The sequence below is a fragment of the Hemitrygon akajei genome, chromosome 9 (assembly GCF_048418815.1).
Source record: "Hemitrygon akajei chromosome 9, sHemAka1.3, whole genome shotgun sequence".
Classification (NCBI taxonomy): domain Eukaryota; kingdom Metazoa; phylum Chordata; class Chondrichthyes; order Myliobatiformes; family Dasyatidae; genus Hemitrygon; species Hemitrygon akajei.
This window is the reverse complement of record NC_133132.1, coordinates 44,568,846-44,594,897: the sequence shown is the minus strand read 5'-3', so window position 1 is coordinate 44,594,897 and position 26,052 is coordinate 44,568,846. Positions and strand designations below refer to the sequence as shown.

General features: G+C 44.2%; 1 protein-coding gene across 11 annotated transcripts in view; it reads right to left on the bottom strand.

Moving 5' to 3' along the window:
- Positions 1–11,722, bottom strand: part of sobpa (sine oculis binding protein homolog (Drosophila) a) — a 305,749-nt gene extending 294,027 nt beyond the window's left edge. For 5 of the 11 annotated variants that reach the window (XM_073055859.1, XM_073055858.1, XM_073055861.1 and 2 more), the window contains exon 1: positions 11,160–11,721. In XM_073055859.1, the coding sequence (XP_072911960.1) occupies positions 11,160–11,255 (96 nt within the window). In that variant the 5' untranslated portion in view covers positions 11,256–11,721. Of the gene's footprint in view, positions 1–10,440; positions 10,562–11,159 lie in introns of those variants that run through there. The other 6 variants (XM_073055863.1, XM_073055864.1, XM_073055865.1 and 3 more) reach the window with 4 other exon arrangements.
- Between the last annotated feature and the right edge of the window lie 14,330 nt (positions 11,723–26,052).

Here is a 26,052-nt window from a genome sequence, read left to right as displayed (position 1 = left end):
TGCCCACAGGAAAAGAATCTCAGGGTTGTATGTGATGACGTGTATGTACTCTGATAATAAGTTTTACTTTGAACATCTTTGAACAGAAATGTGCCAGGCATCGAGTCTAACCTTACCCTCGGCAACCAAAAGCATTGCCAAACTCCAGATTCGTATCACTGAAGTCCAGAATAACGAGCAGGAGTGCAGCACTCACAGATAGCCCTCATATCCTGTCAAGCAGCTCCCACCTCGTCCCACCATTGCCATGCTCCAGCCCTGCGAGAGTCTACAATTCCCACACTGCCCTCATCAGTTACCTCAGGACACACAAATCCAAAGGAGAAGGTCATCCTTTACGTTGTGGGACAATGCCAGCCAGCAGTTGATATGATTGCCAGTCAAAAAAAAAAATCAATGGAGCCATCTGCTGGCACAGGTTCACCAATAACTCGCTCACTAACCCACAGTTCAGATTCTCTTCCAGAAACACTGTAATGCCGACTTGTCACATACAGAACCAACGTGGAGAAAAGCTGAATGCCAGGATCAACAGTTACTCCAACAATAATCACAGCATTCAAGGGCCCCAAGCAAAACTAAGTCTAGTCCAAGCAGACATTCTTCAGCAGCTAAGAGTCCCATTTCTACAATGAAGGTGCATACACCAAAGCTGCATATGGACTTCAGAGAGAAATCATTGCAAAGAAAGATCACTGCTGGAGTGAAATTAGGGAGTTAAGCATTGTCAGCCCAGCTATCTTCAACTGCTTCATTCATGCCCTTTTAACAGGATAAAGTAAAAGTGGGGCACCTACAATAGTGCTAAAATCTAGCTTGGACGAACTGGCACTGCTGAAGTGCTAATGCCCATTTGCAAGGCTCATGTTGGGATTATGTTAAAAAAAAACAGATGATGACAATGTGATCCACAGTAAAACAATACACTTGATTACAGTCTCCTTCACTCAAATCAATATCCATCAGTATCTCAAGATTGTTTAATTGTAACACCACAAATTGTTGGAAATGCAAATTTATAGCTCATTTCCAAAGTCTGACCAAGAAATTTTTCCTCGTCTCAGTCCTATTCCAAAATCATGACCTCTTTTTAATTGTTTTAATTAGATCACAACTCATGAGATTATATTCCCAATCAACTCGCTCTCTCGTTGTACATCGACCATCCCTCTGTGACAGGGACATTCTTAAAATGACCACTTGCAGAGAAAAACAAGAGAAGTCTGCAGACACTAGAAATCCAAGCAACACATACACACAAAATGCTGGAGGAGCTCAGCAGGTCAGGCAGCTTCTATGGAAAAAAGTACAGTCGACATTTCAGGACAAGACCCTTCATTAGTCCTGATGAAGGGTCTCGGACCGAAATATCGACTGTACTGCTTTCCATAGATGCTGCCGGACCTGCTGAGCTCCTCCAGCATTTGTGTCTTTTAGAGATTAACTTGATCTCACAATCAACCTCACTGTGGCCCTGGCAGCTTATTTATCACCCTGCACTACACTTACCCTGTGACTGCAACACTATATTTCTGCACTGTTACCATTTTTCCTTTGCGCGATCACAAGGTACTCAATGTTTCAAAAGATCTGTATGGATGCCACGTAAAACAAAGTTTTTTTTTTAAACTATATTTTGGTACATGTGAGAATAATCAGAAATTACCTTTTCAGCAGAATACAAAAATGGTGCATGATTCATCCGATGAGACGTTCCAAGGCCCTGTGCAACTACGATAAGATTTCTGTATTCTTGTGTACTAACGGTTAATATGCCCTTTGCTTTCCTAAAGGCTTTTTGCACCTACCCGCTGGCTTTTAACAATTTGTGTACAAACACATCCAGGCCCCTAAGAGCATCGACATTACCCTCTCCCACCATTTAACAAATACTCTGCTCTTTTGTTTAGTTCACCAAAGTGAATTTTTGAAAGATAAAAGCAGCAAATGATAGAAGGAAACACTGTATTGGAGTCAAAATGAATTTAGTCACAGAGAGCGAGATTAGACGAGACATAAAGAGGGTCAGAAGTAAAAAAAAACACACACACATCTTTCAAAAACCTTTAGAAATAACCTACCACCCTTGGGAATGGGACTCCAAACCTACATTGTTCTCTTGCCTGGCCTCTAGGGTTGGGTGATATATTAGGACCATAAATCACATCAATAGCAGGACCCTTGTGGTATGAAATACAGCCTCAAATTGCTGCACTGAGATTAATCTGAGTTAAATATAGCCATTTCCTGACACTCAGTGGGGAGGAGCATAGCAAATCACTAACCTTTTAGGGTTCAGTCAGGCCACTGACAGAGCAACACAAATCAGTTAGCAATTTTAACAGAATATGAAATCAAACCATACCTCAAAACTTTTGTTTAAATATACACTTTACAGCAGTAAACCCCACGTTGTTTATCCAGTAATTTTTCTAATCCTTTACATTTGATATGAGTTTCTTCCTTGAGATCTCAAACTCCACCTTCTCCTCGATTTTCTCTCCACTTTGCTGCCCACAGTCCTCCTGTGCTTCCCCCCCCCCCCCCAAACCATAGTGATAGTGCACAATGCAGCCCCTTAATTCAATGCTCTGTGCCTGCTCAGAAATGCAGCTTTCATCACCTTACTTGTTCTCACAACTGGACCAACGAGCAACAGAAACCTCAAGTCAAACAGCTGGTGTAGAGAGAAATGAAAAGGTGGAAAGAGAAGAGCAATCAGAGCAGGGGTTCCCAACTTTTCTTTTTTAAAATGCCGTGCACCCCTACCATTAACCGAGGAGTCCGTGCACCCCAGGTTGGGAACCTCTGAATTATTAAAGTATGTGCACTGTTGAGAATGGGGAGATATACGGGTTTGTTTTTGGAAGAGCTGGAAGCAGATACAGTAGTAACATTCAAGCTACAATTAGACTGACGCATGAACAGGAAAAGAATGGAGGAGTGATGTGCAGGCAGACGGGAGCGGTTTGGATTGGCATCTTAATCAGCACAAACATGGTGGGCAGAATGGCCTGTTCCTATGCTCCCAGTCAAAACAAAGTTCCCCAACTATATCATTTTCAGATTAAAACAATTCAAAGCAATGTGAATGACCTTTGCCTTAGCAAAAGTTGAATTATATTTGCAAAGCAAAATATATTTATTGTGGCATGGTTGTCCTTGATGTCTCCTACCAATTAAAATAATGAATTGAAATCATTGCCTCGCGCACAGCATTGAAGAGACTTAGTTTAAAAGTGATGGTACACAATCAAACCCTTCTGCAGGAAAAACTAAACACGCTCAAAGTGAGTGAAAGCAAACTACTAGAAATACCCACTAAAAAAAAGGCAGTGTCTGTGAGGAAACAAAGAATCAGTATTTCCGGTCAATGACCTTTCCTTGGATTAAAACATGGCACGCTGTCACAGTTTTCACTTGCCCTTTTAACGGGGCTTGGGGCTTGTGTGAGTTAATGCCCAAAGATTCATCAGAAACAAGTGTTGGACAGATCCCCATTTTTGCCTTCAACTGGGAAGCTTAATATCTTTTATTAGGTACAGTAAAGCTCGATCGTTTAGGAATCCCGATGGCTCGGCAACTGGCTCATTCGTTAGTCCTGAATGCTTGCTAGAGAATCTGGAGATAGGACGGGCTGTTTGATCAGAGCTGGGGGTCCAGACTGTGAGACAAGTGTGTGGCTAAAATCAGAGTCTGGAATGCAGGCCCAGTTTACAGCTGGAACCAGGATCTTAACTACTTCGACAAGCTGAAGTGTTTAAAGCTGAAACTCGCTGCCTTCTTTTTCTTGCTCTTGTTAAACTCAATAGGCTCTCTACAAAATTTATTATACCAGTGCGCAAGTTAAAAGAAAAATTAAATACAATTGTATCGGGATATTAATAGTAGTTAAATCCAATATTCCAAAAAAACTTGCAAGCAACACCATCAAAACCCTGAGGATGTTGGATCATCAGAAGTTCTCTATATCCTGAGTAAAAGGAATGATGGTTGTAAAATTCAGAACATTCTCACCAACAACCACCATTCCAATTGGATTGACTTGGCCTTTTATATTGAGACACATAAAGACAGTAAGGTCGTAAGGATAGTTAAGATTGGGTAGTATATTTTCCCCATCCCTGAACTAAGAATATCAAGATTAACTCCCAGTTCAGGTTGGAACTATCCAGTCACAGATTCAACCTAGGATCCTCCATTCTGTCTACCTCAATAGCTCATGTTGCTTATTCCTTAGAAGAATTACAAAGTAATTGAAGTTTTATTTTGGTAACTGAGCACACTTATTTAATTGTACCTGTTTAGGAATACCTGAAATGAATGAGATAATGCATTACAGACAATTCCTAATTTAATATTTAGGACCATTCATTCACAGCATGGAAATGTTATAAACACACGAGATTCTGCAGATGCTGGAAATCCAGAGCAACTCAACAGAGTATGCTGGAGGAACTCGGCAGGTCAGGCAGCAGCTTTAGAAATGAGTTGAGGGCTGAGATCCTTCATCAGGACTGGAGGGAAAGGAGGAACATGCCACAACAAAAAGGTGGGGGGGGGGAGGGCAGGCTAGAAGGTGATAGGTGAAGCCAGGTGGGTGGGGAAGGGGGGAAATGAAGAAAGGCTGGGAGGTGATGGTTGGAAAAGGCAAAGGGCTGGAAAAGGAGGAATCTGATAGGGGTGGAGAGTGGGCCATGGGAGAAAGGGAAGGAGGAGGGGCACTGGGGCACAGGTGAGGAGAAGAGATAAGAGCCCAGTGGGGAATAGGAGGAAGGGACAGAAAAGAAAATACTGGAAGGAGAAATCGATGTTCATGCAATCCTGCTGGTGGCTAGCTGGACAGAATGTGAGGCTACTCCATCCTGAGCGTGGCCTCATTGTGGCAGAGCAGGCCATGAACCGACATGCCGTTTCTGGAAATGAGATGGTAATTAAAATGGCTGGCCACCAAGAAATTCGACATTGCAGATTTAGTGGAGATGCTCGACGAAGTGGTCCCCCAATTTACTTTGGGTATCACCAACGTACAGGAGGCTGCATCAAGAGCACTGGATACAGCCAACAACCTAACGCAGATTCACAGGTGAAGTGTTGCCTCACCTGGGTGGTCATTTTTGGGGCCCCAATTGGTGATGGGGGCGGAGGTGAATGGGCAGGTGTAACATTACTGTGATTTGCAGGGATACTTGCCAAGACGGAAATTAGTGGAGAGGAATGAATGGACAAAGAAATTACGGAAAGCGTGATTCCTGCAGAAAGCAGAGTCGGATGGGGGAAGGGGATGGAAGGTAAAGATGTGTTTGGAGGTAGGATCCTGTTGAAGATGGCAGAAGCTGCTGAGAATGTGTTGGATCAGAGGCTAATGGGGTGATAGATGAGGACAAAAGAATCTCTATTCCTGGAAAGGTGGTGGGAAGAAGGCATGGTATGGATGTCAGGGAAATGGATGTGGGCAAGGGCAGCATCAATAGTGGAGGAAGGGAAGCCAGGTTTTTTTGAAGGAGGACAGCCATGGAAAGCAAAACCTCATTCAGGGAGCAGATGTGGTGGAGATGAAGGAACTGAGAACATGGAATAGCATTCTTACAGAAGACAAAGTGGGAAGATGTCTCATCAAGATAGCCTTGGAAAATCAATAGGTTCAAAAAAGAGCAACACAAAGACAAAACGCTGGAGGGACTCAGCAGGGCAGGCAGCATCTATGGAAAAAAGGTACAGTTGACAGTTCTGGCCGAGACCCTTCCGAAACGTCGACTGTACTGTTCTTCCCCCATACGTGCTGCCTGGCCTGCTAAGTTCCTCTAGCATTTTGAGTGCACTGCTTGAATTTCCAGCATTTGGAGATTTTCCTCCTTTGTGAGGTTTATAAAAGCTATCAGTTGACAGCTTGTCTCAAGAAATGGAGACAGAGAGAGATCGAGAAAGGGGAGAGAGGTGTCAGAGGTGGACCAACTGAATTTAAGGGCAGAGTGCAAGTTGGAGGCAAAGTTGATGGAATTGAAGGGCTCACCATGGGCGCACAAAGCAGCTCCAGTGCAGTTGTCAGCGTAACACAGGAAGAGTTGGGGAGCTTTACCAGGGAAGGCTTGGAACATGAACTGCTCCATGTAGCCAAATCTGGGACCATGCAGATGCCCATGGCTACCCCTTGAGTTTGGAGAAAGTGGGAGAAGTCGAAGGAGAAATTACTGAGGGTGAGAACCAGTTCTACCAGATAGACGAGGGAAGAGGAGGGGAGCTGGTCTGGTCTTTTGTCGAGAAAGAAGCGGAAAGATTTAAGCCTTTTTGATGGGGGATAGAAGTGCACAGGGACTGGACTTCTGTGGTGAAAATGAGATGGATAGGGCCAGGGAGTTTAAAGTTATTGAGGAGATCCAGAGCGTGTGAAGTGTTGTGGAGGTAGGTGGGCAGGGACTGAACTAAAGAGGATAGAGTGGTCAAGGTATGAGAGAACACAAGCTCAGTGGGGCAGGAGCAGGCAGACAATGGCCCTACCCAGACAGTCAGGCTTGAGGATCTTGGGTAAGAGGCGGAAACGAGCTGTGTCAGGTGAGGGAACTGTAAGGTTAGTGGCAACGGATTGGAGATCTCCAGAGTAGATGATATTAGCGATGGTGTCGGAGACAATTTTCTGATGGTCCAGAGTGGGTCCTTTTCAAAGTTTAGGTCAGAGGAAGCATCCGCGAGTTACCACCTGACCCCCAGCAAGGTAGAGGTCAGTTTGCCACACGACAACCGCACCTCCTTTGTTCGCGGATTTGACGGTAAGGTTCTGATTGGCATGGAGAGTGGAGGGCAATGCGTTCAGAGGGGGGGAAGGCTCGGGGATAGACAGGAGACCTGAAGTTGAGCCGGCTGATGTCTCGTCAGCAATCAGAGATGAAAAGATCCAGAGGAGGCAGAGAAGATGGGGGTGTCTAAGAGAGGAGGAGAGTCGGAGACAGGAGAATGGGCCATCAGTGGTGGGGGGGGGGGGAGAGAGAGTTGGTGGCATCAGAGGAGAAGGGATGGTTGAGGGGTTCAGGGCAGGTACAGTGGGAGAAAGATGGAGGCTCTGAGGACCTGAGAGACATGGAGTTGGGGAGTGGTGGTGGGGAAATATCCTTTCTATTAATGCTTCTTGAGAGTTTCATCTTAAAACAATTAAGACTCTCAATGTTACAGTAACAATCACTTGAATACCTGTTTAAGTTACTTACTTTGGCTGAAGCACCTATTTCAATGTGCAAATATTGTCAAACGTTTACCAACCTGAACAGTGTTGAAGGAGCCCAGTTAACAGTGACAACCTTCCAACCAAAGCAGCCCACCCACCCACATCTGAAGTTCGCATAAACATGTCCAGCTCCCACGTGATGCACCCTTAAAAGAACATTTGCAGGGGAACGCTAGAAAGTAGTGTCAATGGATGGAACCCACAAAAACAAAAGGGATGATGGGGGAGGCAGTATTCCAAGATGAACAGACAAGACACAATAAACAGAAGGGACTTTGCCGATGGAGTTCATTGAGAAATTCAGCAGTAATGGGGCTAATAAGCAGCCTCCAAAGCCACCACCCCCACCCCTGACAACCCTAAAAAAAAATGGCATATCTGTTTCACCATGTAATCTAAGCATTTCAATTAAGGGATAATTGAATACCAGACTGTTTCTTGTGCAAGTACTGAATATAGCATTACAAGACATCTAACAAAAATATGGGTTAAAGATACAGATGAATTCTACATCTGCAACTCTTATTCTCATTCTTATTTCCCAACCAATACCAAACCTGTGGACATCAATGCCATTAACTTGCAGAACAAAAGCAATATGATCACGTTGTTGAATCAGACCAAACTTCAAAGCCTTCACAAAAATTTAATATTATGGTTTGCAAAATGTGACTTTTAAATATGCCCAATCGGTGTCTTGCAAATAAAAAATCACTGAAAAATGACAATTCAAATGCCAGCAATGGTTTAAGGTTTGGAGAAATTATATTCTTTCATCCTCTAACTTGAACCAACTACTAAATCAACAGATTAATTCAAAATGACAAACATCATCATTAAAATGATCATAAATACACCTAAAAACAATTGTTGTCTAAATTAGTCTAATACCCCTTGTCTTCCAAAACAAATTATGCAATGTTAAAGGCTACTCTAGACATTTATTTAAATACACAGACTTAAGCAAAAACTCAAACCAATTTTTTAAAATTAGCCCAGGAGGGCAATAAAATCACACCAAACTCCCTGTATTTCTGCTAGCAAGGGAAGCAATTTGATCCCATATAAGCTGTAACTTGAGTAGGTCACTGTACACTATGATAAAATTCCCTAATCCTGTGCCAAGTTACCCAGAGGGGCCCTTCCTCCACTTCCCAAAGAGTCTTTCTCATTCCTTGTCTCTCTCCTCCCTCGTCTACTGCCCCCCTCCTTAGTGCCCCTACCTCCCTCACCCCCCCCCCAACCACTTCCCTTTCATTTTCTCTACCTTAGAGCTTGAAAGTTGATCTGCCTTGCATGCTCGTGTTACAGTTTTTACAGCTTAGGCTCAAGTCGAGTGCCTATTGCTGTATGCATTCCTTTCTTTCTGCTTTGCCCTGATTACTTTCCAGGATTATTTTACACTAGTCCAGATGAAAGTCAGTCAAATTAAGGAAACACACTGAGACTTTCTTCTAGTTTTGCAGATACAGATCCACACAAGGGTACATTGTGTTCTTAAAATTAAATGAGAATCTTTTTCACACATTCGCACTTATAAATGATAGAGAAATGTTTCAAACACAGATTTAGATAGCTTTTGAATAAACATATTAGCTGATAGAATTTGAACTGAAATGTAAAAGATGCAAAATACATTTTAGTTTGCCTTGAACAATTTGTCCACCATGAATAGAAGACAGTAATCAATTTTCTATTGCATTCAATTACTCCATGAAAGAGTAATTGATTTATTACTTCCATCTTCAGTCTTTTCATGCTTGTGAGAATGCCAACATCTATGAAAAGATACTGTTTAGACAAAATCCCTTTTATAAACTTATTGAGACCACAGACCTAACACCTCTTCACGTAACAATGGCTTATCTCTGCCCCAAATCATCCTTTAACCTGGCTCACATTCACAGGAGTGAAGTGTTATCTGCAGAGTGATGAAGAGCCCCAGCATTTAAACAAATCTTTCCCCTAATAACTCTGCCTCGCCCGTTTCCCTGCACCCTTCGCATAACATAACGTTGCTTTTGTTTCTTCCTCCACAGCTCAGACAAACATCAGCTACAGAGGAATGACTATCCGACAAACCGCTGAGTCCTGCTGCAGCCAAAATAAACAACACAACCCCAAAGGGTCCAGCCGCTATCCCGCACAGTCAGCCCTTATACCCACCAGGATTAAATTTCAGAGTGAAACTTGTTCAAAATTCATCAACCTCACAATCCTAAATGAAAGATCCACACAAGATTTACATTCTTATGATTTAATTTACAAATTTTAAACATCCCTCAATAGTAGTTCATCCCTTAATAATAGTAATAAGCAATAATGTGTGGGATTTTCCATTTGAAGTGCAGGACATTACCATTACCATCATTACCATGCTGGCACACCAGGTAGGTAGCACAGGAACGCACCAAGTTTAACAAAATCAAATTATCATCATTCTCTAACCTTGACATAACCACAGTTAACAGCTCAGTAAACAAAGTCAACAAATAGAATATACAATGCAGATCAACAAAAGTACAAATGCAAAATCTTATTAATATTGTAGCAATCATAACAAGTGATAAAATAACATTGATCACTGATCTTGTTGTTTGTGAAAGGAAGGAAAAAATAATGTTGCAAGTGCTTTGAACTGCGATTTGAGGTAAGCAATATGGTTTTGTTCATTCAAAAATGATTATTTGGAGAATTCTAAGTTGTTTCATATAGAAATTGTTTGGAAACAGATAAAGTATTGTCAGTAATAACAACTGTGAGAACCATTTTTTTCCCCCAAAAATACAATACCTTTAAGTAGTTGAAGATACTTCAAACATTTATTGGAATTTAGGCCACAAATGACCAATGAAAAAATAAGTTCAACACACGTACATCTGTAGTACACTGTATACCACAATGCCATAGTTCAACACATCTGTATTAAACTGTACACAGCAAATAGTTTATCACATTTTTTTTGCAGAAAACACTGGGATAACTCAGAGAAAGGGGCGAGGTGCAAAATTATTCTTTGATCAGAAAATGTGACAGCTGCCTTTAGCAAACCAGATGCCCCTAGGTGCAAGAAGAGAGGAAAACAGGGGTGTGAAGAAAAGCTGGAAGAAAATTGCAGGGACTGGGTTACTCGGTACCCAACCCTACGTGTGGCACGGAGAGAATTGCATTCTGGATCTAGGAATAAAGGTGGCATTAAATGCAGAATGATGCCCACTCACCATCTCCAAATGTACCCCAAACTTGCAAAACATCACTTTCTCCCAGATGTTATGAGATGCTAAAGGCCATTGTTAAACAGATGAGGAAAAAGCACAGTAAATCTTGGAGAACTCAGCAATTAATATTAAAATTGAAAAATTCAGCTGGTTCAGTGTTTACAAACAACTGAAATGAGAGAATGAGAGAGCAGAGAGAGAGGGGGGAGGCAGGGGGAAAGGGAGAGGGGAGGGGAGGGAGAGGGGGAGAGAGGGGAGGGGAGGGGGAGGGGTAGAGGGGAGGGAAGAGAGGGTGAAAGAGGAAGACGGAGAGAGAAAGAGAGAGAGAGAAAGAGAGAGAGAGAGAGAGAGAGAGAGAGAGAGAGAGAGAGAAAGAGAGAGAGAAAGGAGAGAGAGAAAGAGAGAGTGAGAAAGAGTGAGAAAGAGAGAGAAAGAGAAAGAAAGAGAGAGAGAGAAAGAAAGAGAGAGAGAGAAAGAGAAAAAGAGAGAGAAAAAGAGAGAAAGAGAGAGGGGAGGGAGAAAGAGAGAGAGAGAGGGAGGGAGAAAGAGAGAGAGGGAGGGAGAAAGAGAGAGAGGGAGGGAGAAAGAGAGAGAGAGGGAGGGAGAAAGAGAGAGAGAGAGAGGGAGGGAGAAAGACAGAGAGATGCCCCTTGTGTTCCGTTCGACAGTGGATGCAAACAACAGAGCGCCGGGCGCCAGATGAGGCGACTACCAACCCGTACCTTCATCTCTTCGTTTATTTCCCTCTTGACGGGGTGAGCCGGTTTCCTGCTCCTCTTATTTTCAGGCGGTCTTCCCTCCTTCTCCATCTCTGCCATGGTGAGTGAGGGAGGGAGGGAGCCGCTCGCCTCCTCCCTCCTCCTCTTCTTCCTCCTCCTCCTCCACCTCCTCCAACCGGAATGTGACGGCGCCGGTTTCTGCCCGTCTGGATTTTTTTGTTGTTGTTGATGTTGTTGTTTCTACCACAGCCTCTTTCTCTTTTTTCCTCTCGTCCCTTTTTTTTTGTTGTCCCCCTCCCCCTTCTTCCCCGCCTCTAGGAGAGACAAATGTCGGCTGTCATTGGAGAGATGAGGAGGGAGGCTGAGGAGATGTGGCTGGTGTCAGCAGTGAAGATTGCAGCTGGCCGGCCATCTCCTCCTGTCTATATGTGTGAGAGGAGAGCGAGAGACTACCCCTTCCCTTCCCTTCCCTCTCCTTCCTTCTGTCTGTCTGCGAGTTACGGGCTCTACCGACAGCCCACTTATTCCAGGAGCTGCCACCCTCCCCCTTCCCAACACAAACACACAGTCTGCCCGGGGCGGAGACAGCAGCGGCGGGGAGGGGCTTCAGCTCACAGCCGTCCCCAGCCCCAGCCCCAGCCCCAGCGGCCACGACAGCCTTGTTTCCCGGCCCCACCCTCTCGCTCCCCCTCCATACCGACTCCTGATATTCCTCCTCCCATTTTCCATCCCTTTCTCGCTCCTCGTCTATTCCTCCGCGTCCCCTGCACCGCCCCACTGCTTTTCACTCCTACCGCCACGCTCCCGCACCTCTCCTAGATTGCCCCCAACCTCATTACTGCCCCTTTCCATTTCTCCCCTCATCTACATCTCTCCCTCTGCTCCCCTTTCACTTCTCCCCTCATTTACATCATCTTCCTCTCTCTGCTCCCCTTTCAATGTCTCTCCACATCTATATCCTCTCCCTCTGTATCTCCCCTCATTTACATCCTCTCCCTCTGCTTCCCCCGTTCCCTTTCTCTCCTTCACTACTCTCCCACTCCCCTCATGTACCTCACACCCCTCACTGCCCTCTGGCCATTCACTCCTTTTGCTCCTTACTTCACCTTCTTTGGTACCCACTTAAACATCCTCGACTCTGCTCAACCCACACCTTGCTCCTGACGACCTGCCCGTCAACAACCCCTCCTCCTTGCCTGCCTCACTATCCCCTCCACCCCTGTTTTCCCTTGCTTTCCTTTCCACTTACTGCCTTCGCCAATCCTTTCTACCACTTTCTTCAACTTTCCCTTTCCCTCATTCTTCCTCCTCACGCACCTCACCCACCTGCTCCCACCATTACATCACATTCCCACATCCTAGTCCATCCACAACCCCCCCCCCCCAACTTTCCCACCCTTGGCATGCCCTCTACTAACTTCCTCCTCTCCTCTACCAATATCCATCTGAATCCCCTCCATTCTATTCCTTCAAATTCCCTTTTCAATTCCATTTACTTTCCCTGCCTCTGACATTCCTCCTGCTGTGTCTTGCACCCAGTCCAACCTCTATCTCTTCTCCTTTCCTGTCTCAACTTCCCAATCTCCCATTCTGCTGCCTTTCCATCTCTCCTCCCCGCACCTCTCCTTGTTTTCATTCACACTTCTTCTATCCCCTCTCTCCCCTCCCACTTTCCTTCTGTTTGTCTCCCACCTTCCCTCTTTCTCTCCCACCCACCCCTTTTCTCTCTCCACCCTCCTCTCAAACCTGCCCCCTCTTTCTCTCCACCCCTCCTCCTCCTTCTCTCTCTCCACCCTCCTCTCCAACCTGCTGCCTCCTGCTCTCTACCCTTTCCTCTTCTCTCCCTCCCCTTCTCTCTCTCTCCCTCTCTCTCCCCTTCCCTCCATCCCTCCCATCCTCCTTCCCTCTACCCTCCTCTCCTTCTCACTCTCCTCTCCCCTCCCTTCCCTCCTCCTTTCTTCCTCTCCCCTACTCCTCCACTTTTCCATTCCTCCATTTTTTTCTTTCCACATAACATTCCTCAAGTCTCTTTTCCCATATTCACTAGTCCACTACACTAATTTCTCTCCCTCTCCCTCTCCCTACTTCCCTCCCATACTTTCCCAACACTGGACCCCAAATAGGCATCAGTGCTTGCATTCCAGCACCTGTCTCCAGTTCCTTCCCTTCCCCTGCACCTCCTCTCACTCCACCCTGGTCCTCCCTGTATCCTCATTGCATATTTCTGTTTTTGCATCCTCTTTTCCTTGCTGCCTCTTTCCTCCTAACTCTCCCTCACTCACCACCACCCCCCCCCATCCCCACTACCATACACTCCTCCTTTAACACCCTCCCTCAGACCACTCTTTCCCTCTAAACTCATGGTCACCCTCCTCTCTCCATTGCTTTTACTTTACCCTGCTCTTCCCAAACTACACTCCTTCCAATCTGCACCCTATCCCTGCTCTCTGCAACTCCTCCTGATTTTCCAAAGCCCTGTTCTTGGACTTGTTCCTCCCTCTCTCCAACCCCACTCCAACTCGCCTCTCTCTCTTCCTATATCTTTACATCCAAATTCTGTCCTTCACCACCTGTCTCCCTTGCCCTTCTCCATTGTCCCCTCCCTTCCATTATCTGGTCTCCCTGCTGCTTCATCCTTCTTCCACTTCCCCTACCCTTTCTCTTGCATCACCTCCCTCCTTCAAACATTCCTAATCTCTTTCCAATATCTCCACACATTGTCTACTTTCTGACTTACACCCCTCTCCCATTCACCATCATCATTATGTGCCCAGTAGTATGACGTGGCGGATCATTTTTCTACAGAACTGGCTTGCCATCGCCGCCTTCTGGGCAGTGTCTTCACCAGATGGGTGACTCCAGTCATTATCGTTACTCTTCAGAGATTGTCTGCCTGGTGCCAGTGGTCGCATAAGTAGGTTTTGTGATGAGCACCATCGGCTCATACCACAACCTACCAGTTGTTCCCATGGCTGGCCTGCAGGCTAGTGAAGGGAAGGAGAGCTTCAATCCTCCTTTGGTAGAGACGTACTCCACCCTCACATCTGATTCTCCTCTCAATTCCTCTGTTTCCGCCGCATCTGCTCCCAGGATGAGGCTTTTCATTCTAGAACGAAGGAGATGTCCTTTTTCAAAGAAAGGGGTATCTCTTCCTCCACCATCAACACTGCCCTCAAACGCATCTCTTCCACTTCACACATGACTGCTCTTACCCCATCCTCCTGCCACGCTACCAGGGACAGGGTTCCTCTTGTCTCACCTACTACCCCACCAGCCTCCGCGTCCAGCACATAACTCTCCGAAACTTCTGCCACCTCCAATTGGATCCCACCACCAAACACATCTTACCCTCCCCCTCACTTCTGGTTTCCACAGGGATCGCTCCCTACACTACTCCCCTCGTCCATTCATCCCTCCTCACTAATCTCCCTCCTGGCACTTATCTTTGCAAGCGAACAAGTGCTACACCTGTCCCTACATCTCCCTCACTACCATTCAGGGCCCCAAACAGTTGTTCCAGGTGAGGCGACACTTCACCTGTGAGTCTGTTGGGGTCATCTACTGCATCCAGCGCTCCCAGTGTGGCCTCCTATATATCAGTGAGACCCAACATAGATTGGGAGACCACTTTGCTGAACATCTACACTCTATCCGCCAGAACAAGCGGAATCTCCCAGTGACCACCCATTTTAATTCCAGTTCCAATTCCCATTCCAATATGTCCATCCACGGCCTCCTCCACTGTCGGGATGAGGCCACACTTAGGTTGGAGGAACAACACCTTATATTCTGTTTGGGTAGCCTCCAACCTGATGAACATCAATTTCTCAAACTTCCAGTAATGCCTCCTTTCTGTCCTTCACCATTTCCATCCCTTTGTCCCTCTTCATTTTATCTCCTTGCCTGCCCATCGCCTCCCTTTGGTGCTCCTCCCCCTTCCTTTTTTCCCTTTTTTCCATGGATTTCTATCTCCTTCACCAATAAACTTTCTAGCTCTTTGCTTCATCCCTCCCCCTCCAAGCTATACCTATCGCCTGGCGTTTCTCTCTCCCCTCCCCCCACCTTTCAAATATACCCCTCAGCATTTTTTCTCCAGCCCTGCCAAAGGGTTGTGGCCCAAAACGTCGACTGTACTTTATTCCATAGATGCTGCCTGGCCTGCTGAGTTCCTCCAGCAGTTTGTGTATGTTACCCAATTCCCCCTTTACCTTTCCCAAATGAACCTGCCTTTCCTGCTCCTCTTCTCACCCTCCATCCTCTAGCCATCTCCCTCCCTCCACCCTCCTCACAGGCACTTGTCCTGCTGCAAAGTTATCCCCTCACTTCACAGTAATGACAGTGAGGGACGAATATCAGGTTTTGTGCTGATGTTTATTTGCATCTCGTCCATAGCATGTCATGGATGCTCGACTGAGAACGTAAAGACTATATTACAGGAACAGGCCCTGTAGTCTAGAGGTTCTGTCCACTATGAAGATATTCGATTTTGCATTAATTTTGACGACCTGCCTGACCATGGTCTGTATCCCTTCATTCTTTGCTCGTACACGCATTTGTATTAAACATTGCTGGTTCCACCACCGCCCTGGCAGCACCTTGCTGGCACCTACCACTCTGTGTAAAGGAAATTGCGTTGTCAATCTTCAAACCTTACTCCTTTCACTTCTCCTGGACACTTCAACCCCAGGAAATAGACCTTGACTATCCACTCTGCCTCTGCAGCTCATCATTTTTATACACATCTATCATGGCTCTCCTCAGCCTCTAACACTCCCAATAAATCAATCCAAGTTTCTGCAACCTCTCCTTACAGCTAATACTCTCCAATCCAGCCAATGTCCTGGTGAACCTCTTCTGCACCCTCTCTGCTTCCACACCATTCCTGCCATAGGATATGCCATATGCAGCCTACCAAGCTTTTATGCAGCTGCAACATAACTTTTACACTTCATGTCCCAACCAATGAAGGCAAGTGTGCTTTCTGCCACCTTTACCATCTACCTACTTGTAACTACTTTCAGGAAGCTATGGACCTGCACCTGAATATCCTCCGTACTTTAGTGCTCCTAAGAGTCTGCCATTTACAATATATTTCCATTTTCATTTGGAATGCATCTCAATGGGCATTTCAGAGGCAGTAACCACAACTCCTTGACCTTTATCAGAGCCTTGGAGAGGGGTAGGAATCAAGCGATCTGGAAAAGTATTCAATTGGGGGAGGCCAAATTATGATGCTTCTAGGCAGGACTGGGGTGGCGAAGTGGAGATGTGTCTCTTCCAAAAGAATCCTAAGGCGCTCCTTCCCTCTGCTAGCTTGCAGGCCACCCTTGGGCAAGGTGCAGCGCCAGCTTAGCCCCCCCTCCCCCTCACTGGATCGGGTCACGTGAAGCCATGGGAGCAGGTGGTGGATGCTTGTGTGAGCAGATGGTGCGTACTGTATAACAAGCCCTGATTATGCGAACACTGGCGCCAAGCAGACAATCTCCGACTGCAATGTCAAACCCCTTCTGTTGAAAAATTTGCCAAGAACGATCATGGTCAAGACCATGATTGCCCACGACATACAACACGACACAGAAAGAATGATTGAATTAGGGAGGAACTTGGCAGCATAAATTGGGAACAATATACTCAGGGAAATGCACAATGGAAATGTGGATGTTGCTTTGGGAACACTTGCTGGGGGCTCTGCATTAAGTTTGTCCCGTTGAGGCAGGGAAAGGATGGTAGGGTGAAGGAACCGTGGTTGGTAAGAGATGTACAAACCTCTAGTCAAGAGAAAGAAAGAAGCTTACTTAAGGTTTAGGAAGCAAGGATCAGACAAGATAGCCAGGAAGGTGCTGAAGAATGGACTAAGGCAAGCGAGAAGGGGACATGATGAGTAGCGTAAAGGAAAACCCCCAAGGCATTCTACACATATGTGAAGAACAGCAGGATAACAAGAGTGAGGGTAGGACCGATCAGGGATAGAAGAGGAAACATGTGCCTGGATTTGAAGGCGGTTTTCTGAGGCAATGCATAGACAGGCAGACTAGAGGTGAAGCCATATTGGATCTGGTACTAAGCAATGAACCAGGTCTGGTGTCAGATCTCTCTGTCGATGAGCTCTTTGGAGACAATGACCACAGGGCTCTAGGGAGTTACAGGGTAGCCAGGAAGGAGCTGAAGAATGGACTTCGGAGAGCCAGAAGGAGGCATGAAAAGGCCTTGGCTTGTAGGATTAAGGAAAACCCCAAGGTGTTCTACACAAACATGACAAACAGGAAGATGACTAGAGTGAGGGTTAGCCCCTCAGAGACAGAGGAGGAAACATATGCTTGGAGTCAGAGGACATAGGGAGGTCCTTAATGAATACTTCGCTTCAGTATTCACCATTGAGAGGGACCTCGATGTTTGTGAGGACAGAGTAAAATGGGCTGGTATGCTGGAACATTTAAGAGAGTATGTGCTGGAACATTTGAAAAACATTTGGATAGATAAGTCCCAGGGCTGGACGGTATGTATCCCAGGTAGTTACAGGAAGTGAGGGAAGAGATTGCTGCACCTTTGATGATGACCTTTGCATCCTCACTGGCCACAGGAATAGTACTAGATGACCGGAGGGTGGCAAATATTACTCCTGTGTTCAGGAAAGGGAGTAGGGATAACCCTGGGAATTATAGGCCTGTGAGCCTTAACTTCCATGGTGGGCAAATCATGGAAGAAAATTCTTAGAGACAGGATATACAAGCATTGGAGAAGCATAGTCTGATTAGGGATAGTCAGCGTGGCTTTGTGACGGGAAGGTTGTGCCTCATGAGCCTGATTGAATGCTTTGAGTATGTGACAATGCACATTGATGAAGGTAAAGCAGTGAATGCGGTATATATGGGTTTTAATAAGGCACTTGATAAGGTTCCCCATAGCAGGCTCATTCAGAAAATCAGGAGGCATGGGATCCATGGAAACTTGGTGTGTAGATATAGAAATGGCTTGCTCATAGAAAGTAAGAAGTGGTTATAGATGAAGTGTATTCTGTCTGGAGGTCAGTGACCAGTGGCATTCCACAGGGATCTGTTGGGACCCTGCACTTTGCGATTTTTGCAAAGGACTTGGATGAGTAAGTGGAAGATTGGGTTAGGAAGTTTGCAGATGACACAAAGCCTTGTGGAGCTGTGGATCGTGTGGAGAGCTGTGGTAGGTTGCAGTGGGGCATTGACAGGGTGCAGAGCTGGGCTGAGAAGTGACTGATGGAGTTTAACCTAGAAAAGTGTGAAGTGATTCATTTGGAAGGTTGAATTCGAATAGGGAGTTAATGGCAGAATTGTTGGCAGTGTGGAAGAACAGAGGGAGCTTGGGATCCACATTTGGCCTTCATTCATCAGGAAATTGAGTTCAAGAGCCATGAGGAAATGTTGCAACTCAATAAAACCCTGGTTAGACTACACTTTGAATATTGTGTTCAGTTCTAGTTATCTCATTCATTACAGGAACGATGTGGAAGCTCTAGAGAGGGTGCACAGGAGATTTACTGAGATGCTGCCTGGATTGGAGACCATATTTTATGGGGATAGGTTGACTGAGTTAGGGCTTTTCTCTCTGGAGTTAAGGAGGATGAGAGGTGACTTCATAGAGGTGTAAGAATTGAATTGACTTGACTTGATTTCTTACATCCTTCACATAGCTGAGGAGTAAAAATCTGTATGTAACATCTCCGTCTAAATGTGCAATATGCAATTATAGTAATTTATAATAAATAGAACAGTCAATGTAGCATAGAGTACACTCAAATCAACGTGAGTTAGTCAGTCTGTTGGCCTGGTGGAAGAAGCTGTCCCGGAGCTTGTTGGTCCTGGCTTCTATGCTGCCGGTACTGCTTCCTGGATGGTAGCAGCTGCAATAGATTGTGGTTGGGGTGACTTGGGTCCTTTTTACACACCTGTCCTTGTAAATGTCCTGAATCACAGGAAGTTCACAACTACAGATGTGCTGGGCTGGCCACACCACTCTCTGCAGAGTCCTGCGATTGAGGGAGGTACAGTTCCCATACCAGGCAGTGATGCAACAAGTCAGGATGCTCTCAATTGTGCTCCTGTAGAAAGTTCTTAGGATTTGGGGTCCCATACCAAACTTACTCAACCGTCTGAAGTGAAAGAGCCTTTTTCACTACACAGCTGGTGTGTACAGACCACGTGAGGTCCTCGGTGATGTGGATGCCAAGGAACTTGAAGCTGTTTACCCTCTCAACCCCAGATCCATTGATGTCAATAGCGGTTAGCCTGTCTCCATTCCTCCTGTAATCCACAACCAGCTCCTTTGTTTTTGAGACATTGAGGGAGAGGTTGTTTTCTTGACACCACTGTGTCAGAGACATGACCTGTTCCCTGTAGGTCACCTCACTATTGTTTGAGATAAGGCCAATCAATGTAGTGTCATTGGCAAGTTTAATTAGCAGATTAGAGCTGTGGCTGGTGACACAGTTATGGGTATACAGGGAGTAAAGGAGAGGCATAAATTGAGTGGATAGCCAGAGACTTTTCGCCCCCAGGACAGAAAAGGCTAATATATGGGGGTATGATTTTATGGTAATTGTAGGAAAGTATGGGGGGGGGGGGGGTTGCGGTATGTCAGAGGTAAGTTCTTTTTACACAGAGCATTGTGAGTGTGTGGAATGCTCTGCCAGGGCTGGTGGTAGAAGCAGATACATTCGGCGCTTTTATTAAATTCTTAGATGGGTACATGGATGATAGCAAAATTCAGATCTATGTATGAGGAAAACGTTAGTTCCATCCTAGACTAGGTTAAAACATTGGCACAATATCATGGGCCAAAGGGCCTGTACTGTGCTGTTCTGTTCTATGTTCAATGAAAATCTCACCCTTGTACAGGATAAGCTCCATCTGCCATTTCTCCACCCATATATCCCAGTGTTACTTCTTGCTGTTTCCTTTGACAACCTTCCTCATTATCCAAATCTCCACAATATTTGTGTCATCTGATCATCTCACCAACATTTACATCCAAGACTTTTATACATATTACAAAAACATTCGTCCTAGCCTCGGCCCTTGCAGAAAACCATTGGTCACAGACCTCCAGCCAGAGTAACTTCCCTTCTCAGCCCACCATAATACACTCTGTTGACTGCTTCACAGAAGTGCATCCACTTAGCACCTGCCCTTCTGGAATGCTACAGCAATTAAAGGAATATGGTATAACTTTGGTTTACCCTTGCTGCTGTGTGATTCTTCAAAATGTTGCTCAACATGGAGAAGGATATTCTCCATCTTTGGGGGGGAAGGGGGTGGTTGTGAATAATCAGGAGCTTTCCTTCTCCAACAAAAAGTAAGTTGCTGGAGGAATTCAGCAGGTCAAGCAGCACATGCAGAGGCAAAGGGATGTGACACAGCATCAGGGCCAGTCTGGAACAACCCAAAGAACATCTGGAGTGAGGCCAAAGACAATGTATTTGGCTGTAATAAGGTCAGCATCTAAACGATCTCCAAGAAGAAGAGGGAACCAGGATTCAGGTGTGAATCTTTGGTGGACTTTATTGGCTCACACACAGCAACTATGATCCTTCAAACTGGTGAAATGGAAGATGGAGGCGGCAGTATAACACCCAATTTTTTGGTGGTAACAGAAACCAAGATAGACGAAATGGGTCAGGTGAAGAATGGATTATCAATGCATATCGGTAAATTGGTTTGTTATTGTCAGATGTGTCGAGGTACAATGAAAAATTTGTCTTGCAAACCATTCATACAGATCAATTCATTATAACAGTGCATTGAGGTAGTTCAGTGTAAACAATAACAGAATGCAGAATAAAGTGTTACAGTTACAGAGAAAGTGGAGCACAGGTAGCCAATCAGATGCAAAGTCATAATGACGTAAATTATGAGGTCAGGAATCCACCTTAATGTAGTGGGGATCCATTCAATAGTCCGAATACAGCAGGATAGAAATTGTCCTTGCGCCTGCTGTGATCTGTTTTCAGGCTTTTGCCCAATTGGGGGGGGGGGGGAGTGGGGAGGGAGATAAGAGAGAATGTCTGGAGTAAATGGGCTCTTTGATTATGCTGACTGACTGCTTTACTGAGGCAGTGACAAGTGCAGAGAGACTCTATGGAGGGAAGTCTGATTTCCGTGAGTCTGCAGCAATGACTCTCTGCCGCTTTGTGCAGTCATGGGCAGAACAGTTGCAATACCAAGCCACAAAGCATCTGGATAGGATACTTTCTATTGTGCATCGATAAAAAAACACGTGAGGGGCAAAGGGGACATGCCGAATTTCTCCAGTCGAATGAGAAAGTAATGGTGCTGATGAGCTTTCTTGGCTGTGGCATTGATGTGGTTGGTCATACTCACACCTTGGAACTTGAGGTTCTCCATCCTCTTGACCATTAAGTTAAACAGGAACGTGCGAAAGGCTTTCCTTCCTGAAATCAATGACCAGCTCTCATTCTGCTGACATTGTAGTTCAAGTAGTTGGTTCAAATAGTTCAAGTTTAATTGTCATTCTTTCAACCACACATGACTACCCCTGAATACAGCCAAAGGAAACAGCATTATGCCGGGGCCGAGGTGTACAACACAGCACAAAGCACACATATATCACACATGAGGGAAAGGTTATTGTCATGAGACCTTGTCACTGTCTATCTCTTTCCTCTATTCCAGCTCATCATTTTTTGAGATACGGCATCATCTGCAAAATTGTGGATGGAGGTAGGTGAGAATCAAGTCATGCAGTCGTATGTGCATAGGGAGTAGAGACTTGTGGGGCCCCAGTATCGACCATATCATGGCAGAGATGTTGCTCCCTATCCCTACAGATTGTAGTCTATTAGTCAAGAAGCCTCAGATCCCGTTGCAGAAGGAAATGTTAATTCCCAGGTCTCAGAGTTTGCTTGGAATTATACAGTAAGTACTGAGTAGATCTTATATCTTGAACAGAGTGCAATGTGTGAGTGCTTTTATTTGTCTTTGCAAATAAATGAATGAATAAAGGTTCAGACCAACCTTTTTTATGATATCTCGCACTAGATGTAATTTGCCTTTCCATGAAATTGAGCAAAGCTTAAACCCTGTAAAGGACTGGGTACACCCCCCCCCCTCCACCAATGGTCTACCTGTAACACAAGCAAGTAGGAAAAAATAATCACCAAATTCTTGCCAAAATAAGTGAATGCTCTCTGTCACATTCAGTTTTTTGACATAATTTTAAATGTTATGGGTGCACCATATTTCAGAAAAGATCTTGTGACCAGCCTTTCTTTCACTGGAGGAAGTATTGCCCTGTGCCATATATCATTTGATATACAGCATGCTTGAAATATGTACTGCTGCAATTAAAATTGAATAATTGGCCATATTCTTGGAAAGCAGTTCAGAAGTTCTATTTGATGTGTATGGTACCCTGATCCTGTTCCATCTCAGTACTGTTTCAGCATGCATCACCAAGGCACAGAAGAAACACTGGAGACAATACTGAGAACATAGTCAAGTATAATTGGTGTTGATGGCCTGAAAAGACTACAGAGAAACAATGCTTAGGCTTTGTTAGGAGATATCTAAGAGATGATCTTACACACGCTCTGAAACTAGGTGAAAGGATAGGATAAGATAAATCAGAGGAGAAAAGCAACTGACTGATGGAAATAAGATAAATTTTAGGGCGAATTACAGAATCTGGAGAATTACGGTAGAACTCAATGATCTGGCAGCCTTGGGACTTGGGTACTAGATTCTTTCAGACACTTGAAACTTACTCTCAATGTGCCCAAACCACATTTAATTCATTTTGTTTAGATGTTATAAGGCAGGATAATAATTTTTACATTGAACCAGTTGAGTTTAAAGAGAGCATGGGAAATTGGGTTTTGGCAAGCTTATGGGAACACAGGAAATGGGACCCTGATGAGCTTAAAGGGAGAATGGAAAACAGGAATGTAGTGAGTTTAATTGGACCATAGGAAATGGGGTGTTGGTGAATTTATAGAGAAGAAAGGAATTGGGCCCAGGTGAATCAGATACCAAAGTATAGGATTTCCGATTCATTGTACTGTGGAATATCACAGTTCTACTGAAAAGTGAACCGATGATAGACAACGGTTGAAGCGACCAAAAGAGATTTACAAAGATGAGATTCCCTTGAAAATTAAAAGAAAAGTTATCTATGTACATCTAATTCAAAGTAAATGGGTATCCACACCAGTTTTAAACCATCTACAACACAATTCATGTGTCGTTTGAACAAAGGTGCACTTCTTCCCCTCTCCCCTCCTTTTCATTCTGGCATCTCCCCACTTCCTTCCTAGCCCTGATAAAGGATCTCAGCCCGAAATGTTGACGGTTTACTCTTTTCCATATGTACTGCCTGACCTGCTGAGTTCCTCCATCATTCTGTGTGTGGCTTTAGTTTTTTCCTTTATCCATTTTTCCTTGTTCTCGTGACATGAATTCCAAAATCTAACAAAGAAGCAATAAAAGAAGTAATTCAGCTGTGATTGTCAGAGGCAGTGTGATACAACTAGACAACTACATTTGAGGCAACCTTGGTTTTGGAGTGTAGCAGCTATAATTTGAATAACTTCCCATTAGCTTTGGAAATTAGTTTAATTCCTGCAAATTTGTTGGAGGTATGATAGAACATCCCAGGAAGAGAGATTGAGACAATGAAAGTCTGAAAGATTGAGGCAATGATGCAGGACTGGTTGACACCAGCTTTCACTGATTAGAGTTTTGTTGTTATGGTATGCATCTCATTGTAGGGCAGTTGAAGGATGGAATTGTATTTCTGTGGGGAACCAAAATTCAGGAGGGCAACCTTTTAACTGATGGAGTCAAATGTTTTTCATCTCTCTGTGCCGAAAATTTTACTGAAAACATTTCAAGCTAAAGCTAATTACCATCTTAGGGTAATTATTATTCCTATGAAACCTATTTACAACAATGTGAGAAATAACCTGGTAATATCCTCTGTGGGTTTTAGTTAAGGATTGCTTGTCGGTAGAACTTCACTTTAACTATTGCCTTGGGACAGGTTAACATTCACCTGAAAGGCCAGTTGACTGACCACCTCATTGGGATGATCGGGAGATGCTCTTACACTGTTGTACTGGAGTACCAGTGCATATTTTATGTTGATCATGTTAAATACACAATCTTTTGACTGATCAAGACTTCAACACCATCTCTCTGTTTGTCTTCCATCCAGAAGCAAGGTCAGAGGCCACCTCCCAGAGTTCCTCACACTGCCCTGTTCCTTCAGTCTTTGCTGGTTCAGAATCGTGGAAGCCCTCACCTCGGTAGAGAGTAAGTCCTCTTAAGGATCAGTGTGACCATCTACATGTTGAATCACAGGAAATAGGAGAAGGATATGGAAGCTAGTGAATTTATGGAAAGGAACAGTGATAACCTAGGCAGGGGTGGCAAACCTATGGCACATACACATGCAAACATTTTGTTGGCACGTGGCATGCAGTGCCGTTCCTGCATTCCTTTAAAGCATACCAGTAATAAAAAGATGCATAATGATTATCTTTCCTGCCAGATGAAGCACTGAATGATTTTTTACAACCCGAGTGCGCAAGAGGTTTTCACAGGAAGTAACCTTTGAAACCTTTGTAGACCTGGTGTATGTATAATTTTGAAATACAATTAATTGATTTATAAAGCAGCTCAATTTGAATGCAAAAAAACTTGTTGACTTAAGAGCTGAAATAGAAAATACTGAAAAAGATCAATTAGTGACTAAATCAAAACATGAAAATCCAGACAATGAGGTTCTTAAACTCTGGAATTCCATTCCTGAAACTTTTAACTGTAATAAATCTTGCAATGGCAATATTAGCAGTACTTTCATTGACATCTTCCTGTGACTCATTGTTTTTGGTATGAACTTCGTCAAGACTGATTATAGGAAGAGATTTACTGAAGTAACTAGAGCTATTTGCACAGCTCTCAAAAGGCAAAAATACAAGCCAGATACAAAATATTTGTCATCGTTAATGCAGCAACAGAGGTCTCACTGAGATCAAAGTACGTTTATTTTCCTTTCCTTGATCTTTTATGAATATGCATCAAAGTTTAAAATTTAATATGCACATCTCTTATGTATGAGTAACAATAACAATGCTATTTAGAAATGCAGTTATATTCAATTGTCTTTTTAAAAGATTACTATTAATAATTTTTGAACAGGTCATAATACATGCTTCATTTATATCAATCAGTCTCTGTTGTACATTTATTAATTGTAAAACAAGGAATACAGGCAAATAAGTAATAGGGCTCACCCTTTTTCCTCAAATATTGTTGTTAATTGATAAATGATCATCCCTGCTCAAAATTGCCATGTTACACGAGAGGAGTTTGCAGAAGAGTAGTGCCAATTTAGGCACATACTCTCAAAAAGGTTTGCCACCCTAATCTGAGAAGATATTTGTCATACACTACTACTAAGGAAGAGATATTGGAGCAAGAAGGACATTGCTATGGCATTGGCAGAAATTTTTGAATTTTCATGAGCTACAGGTGAGGTACCAGAAGACTGAAGGATAGCTGATTCTGTTAATTATGAACCATTCTGTTGTTTAGTGACTGTTGCTAAACAGTTGTATTTATTTGTACCGTTGGCCATGGCGGATTTGAAATATGGAAGAAAGCGTTGAACTCGAATGGATCAAGGACAGTGGAAGCAGACAGATCAATTGTCTTTGCTCCTGCCATGAGCTTGGAGATGGAGGCTGCCACTTTGTGAAACTGTTTTACATCTTCTATTTTGTGTGTTAGTTGCTTGGCTTGATCAGTGTTTTAAAGAAGACACAATGACGCTTCAGGTAATCTGATGGACTACAGATAATTTCCAATTAAGAAGTTATATGGGAAATGTTCTTTGGTTGGATATAATA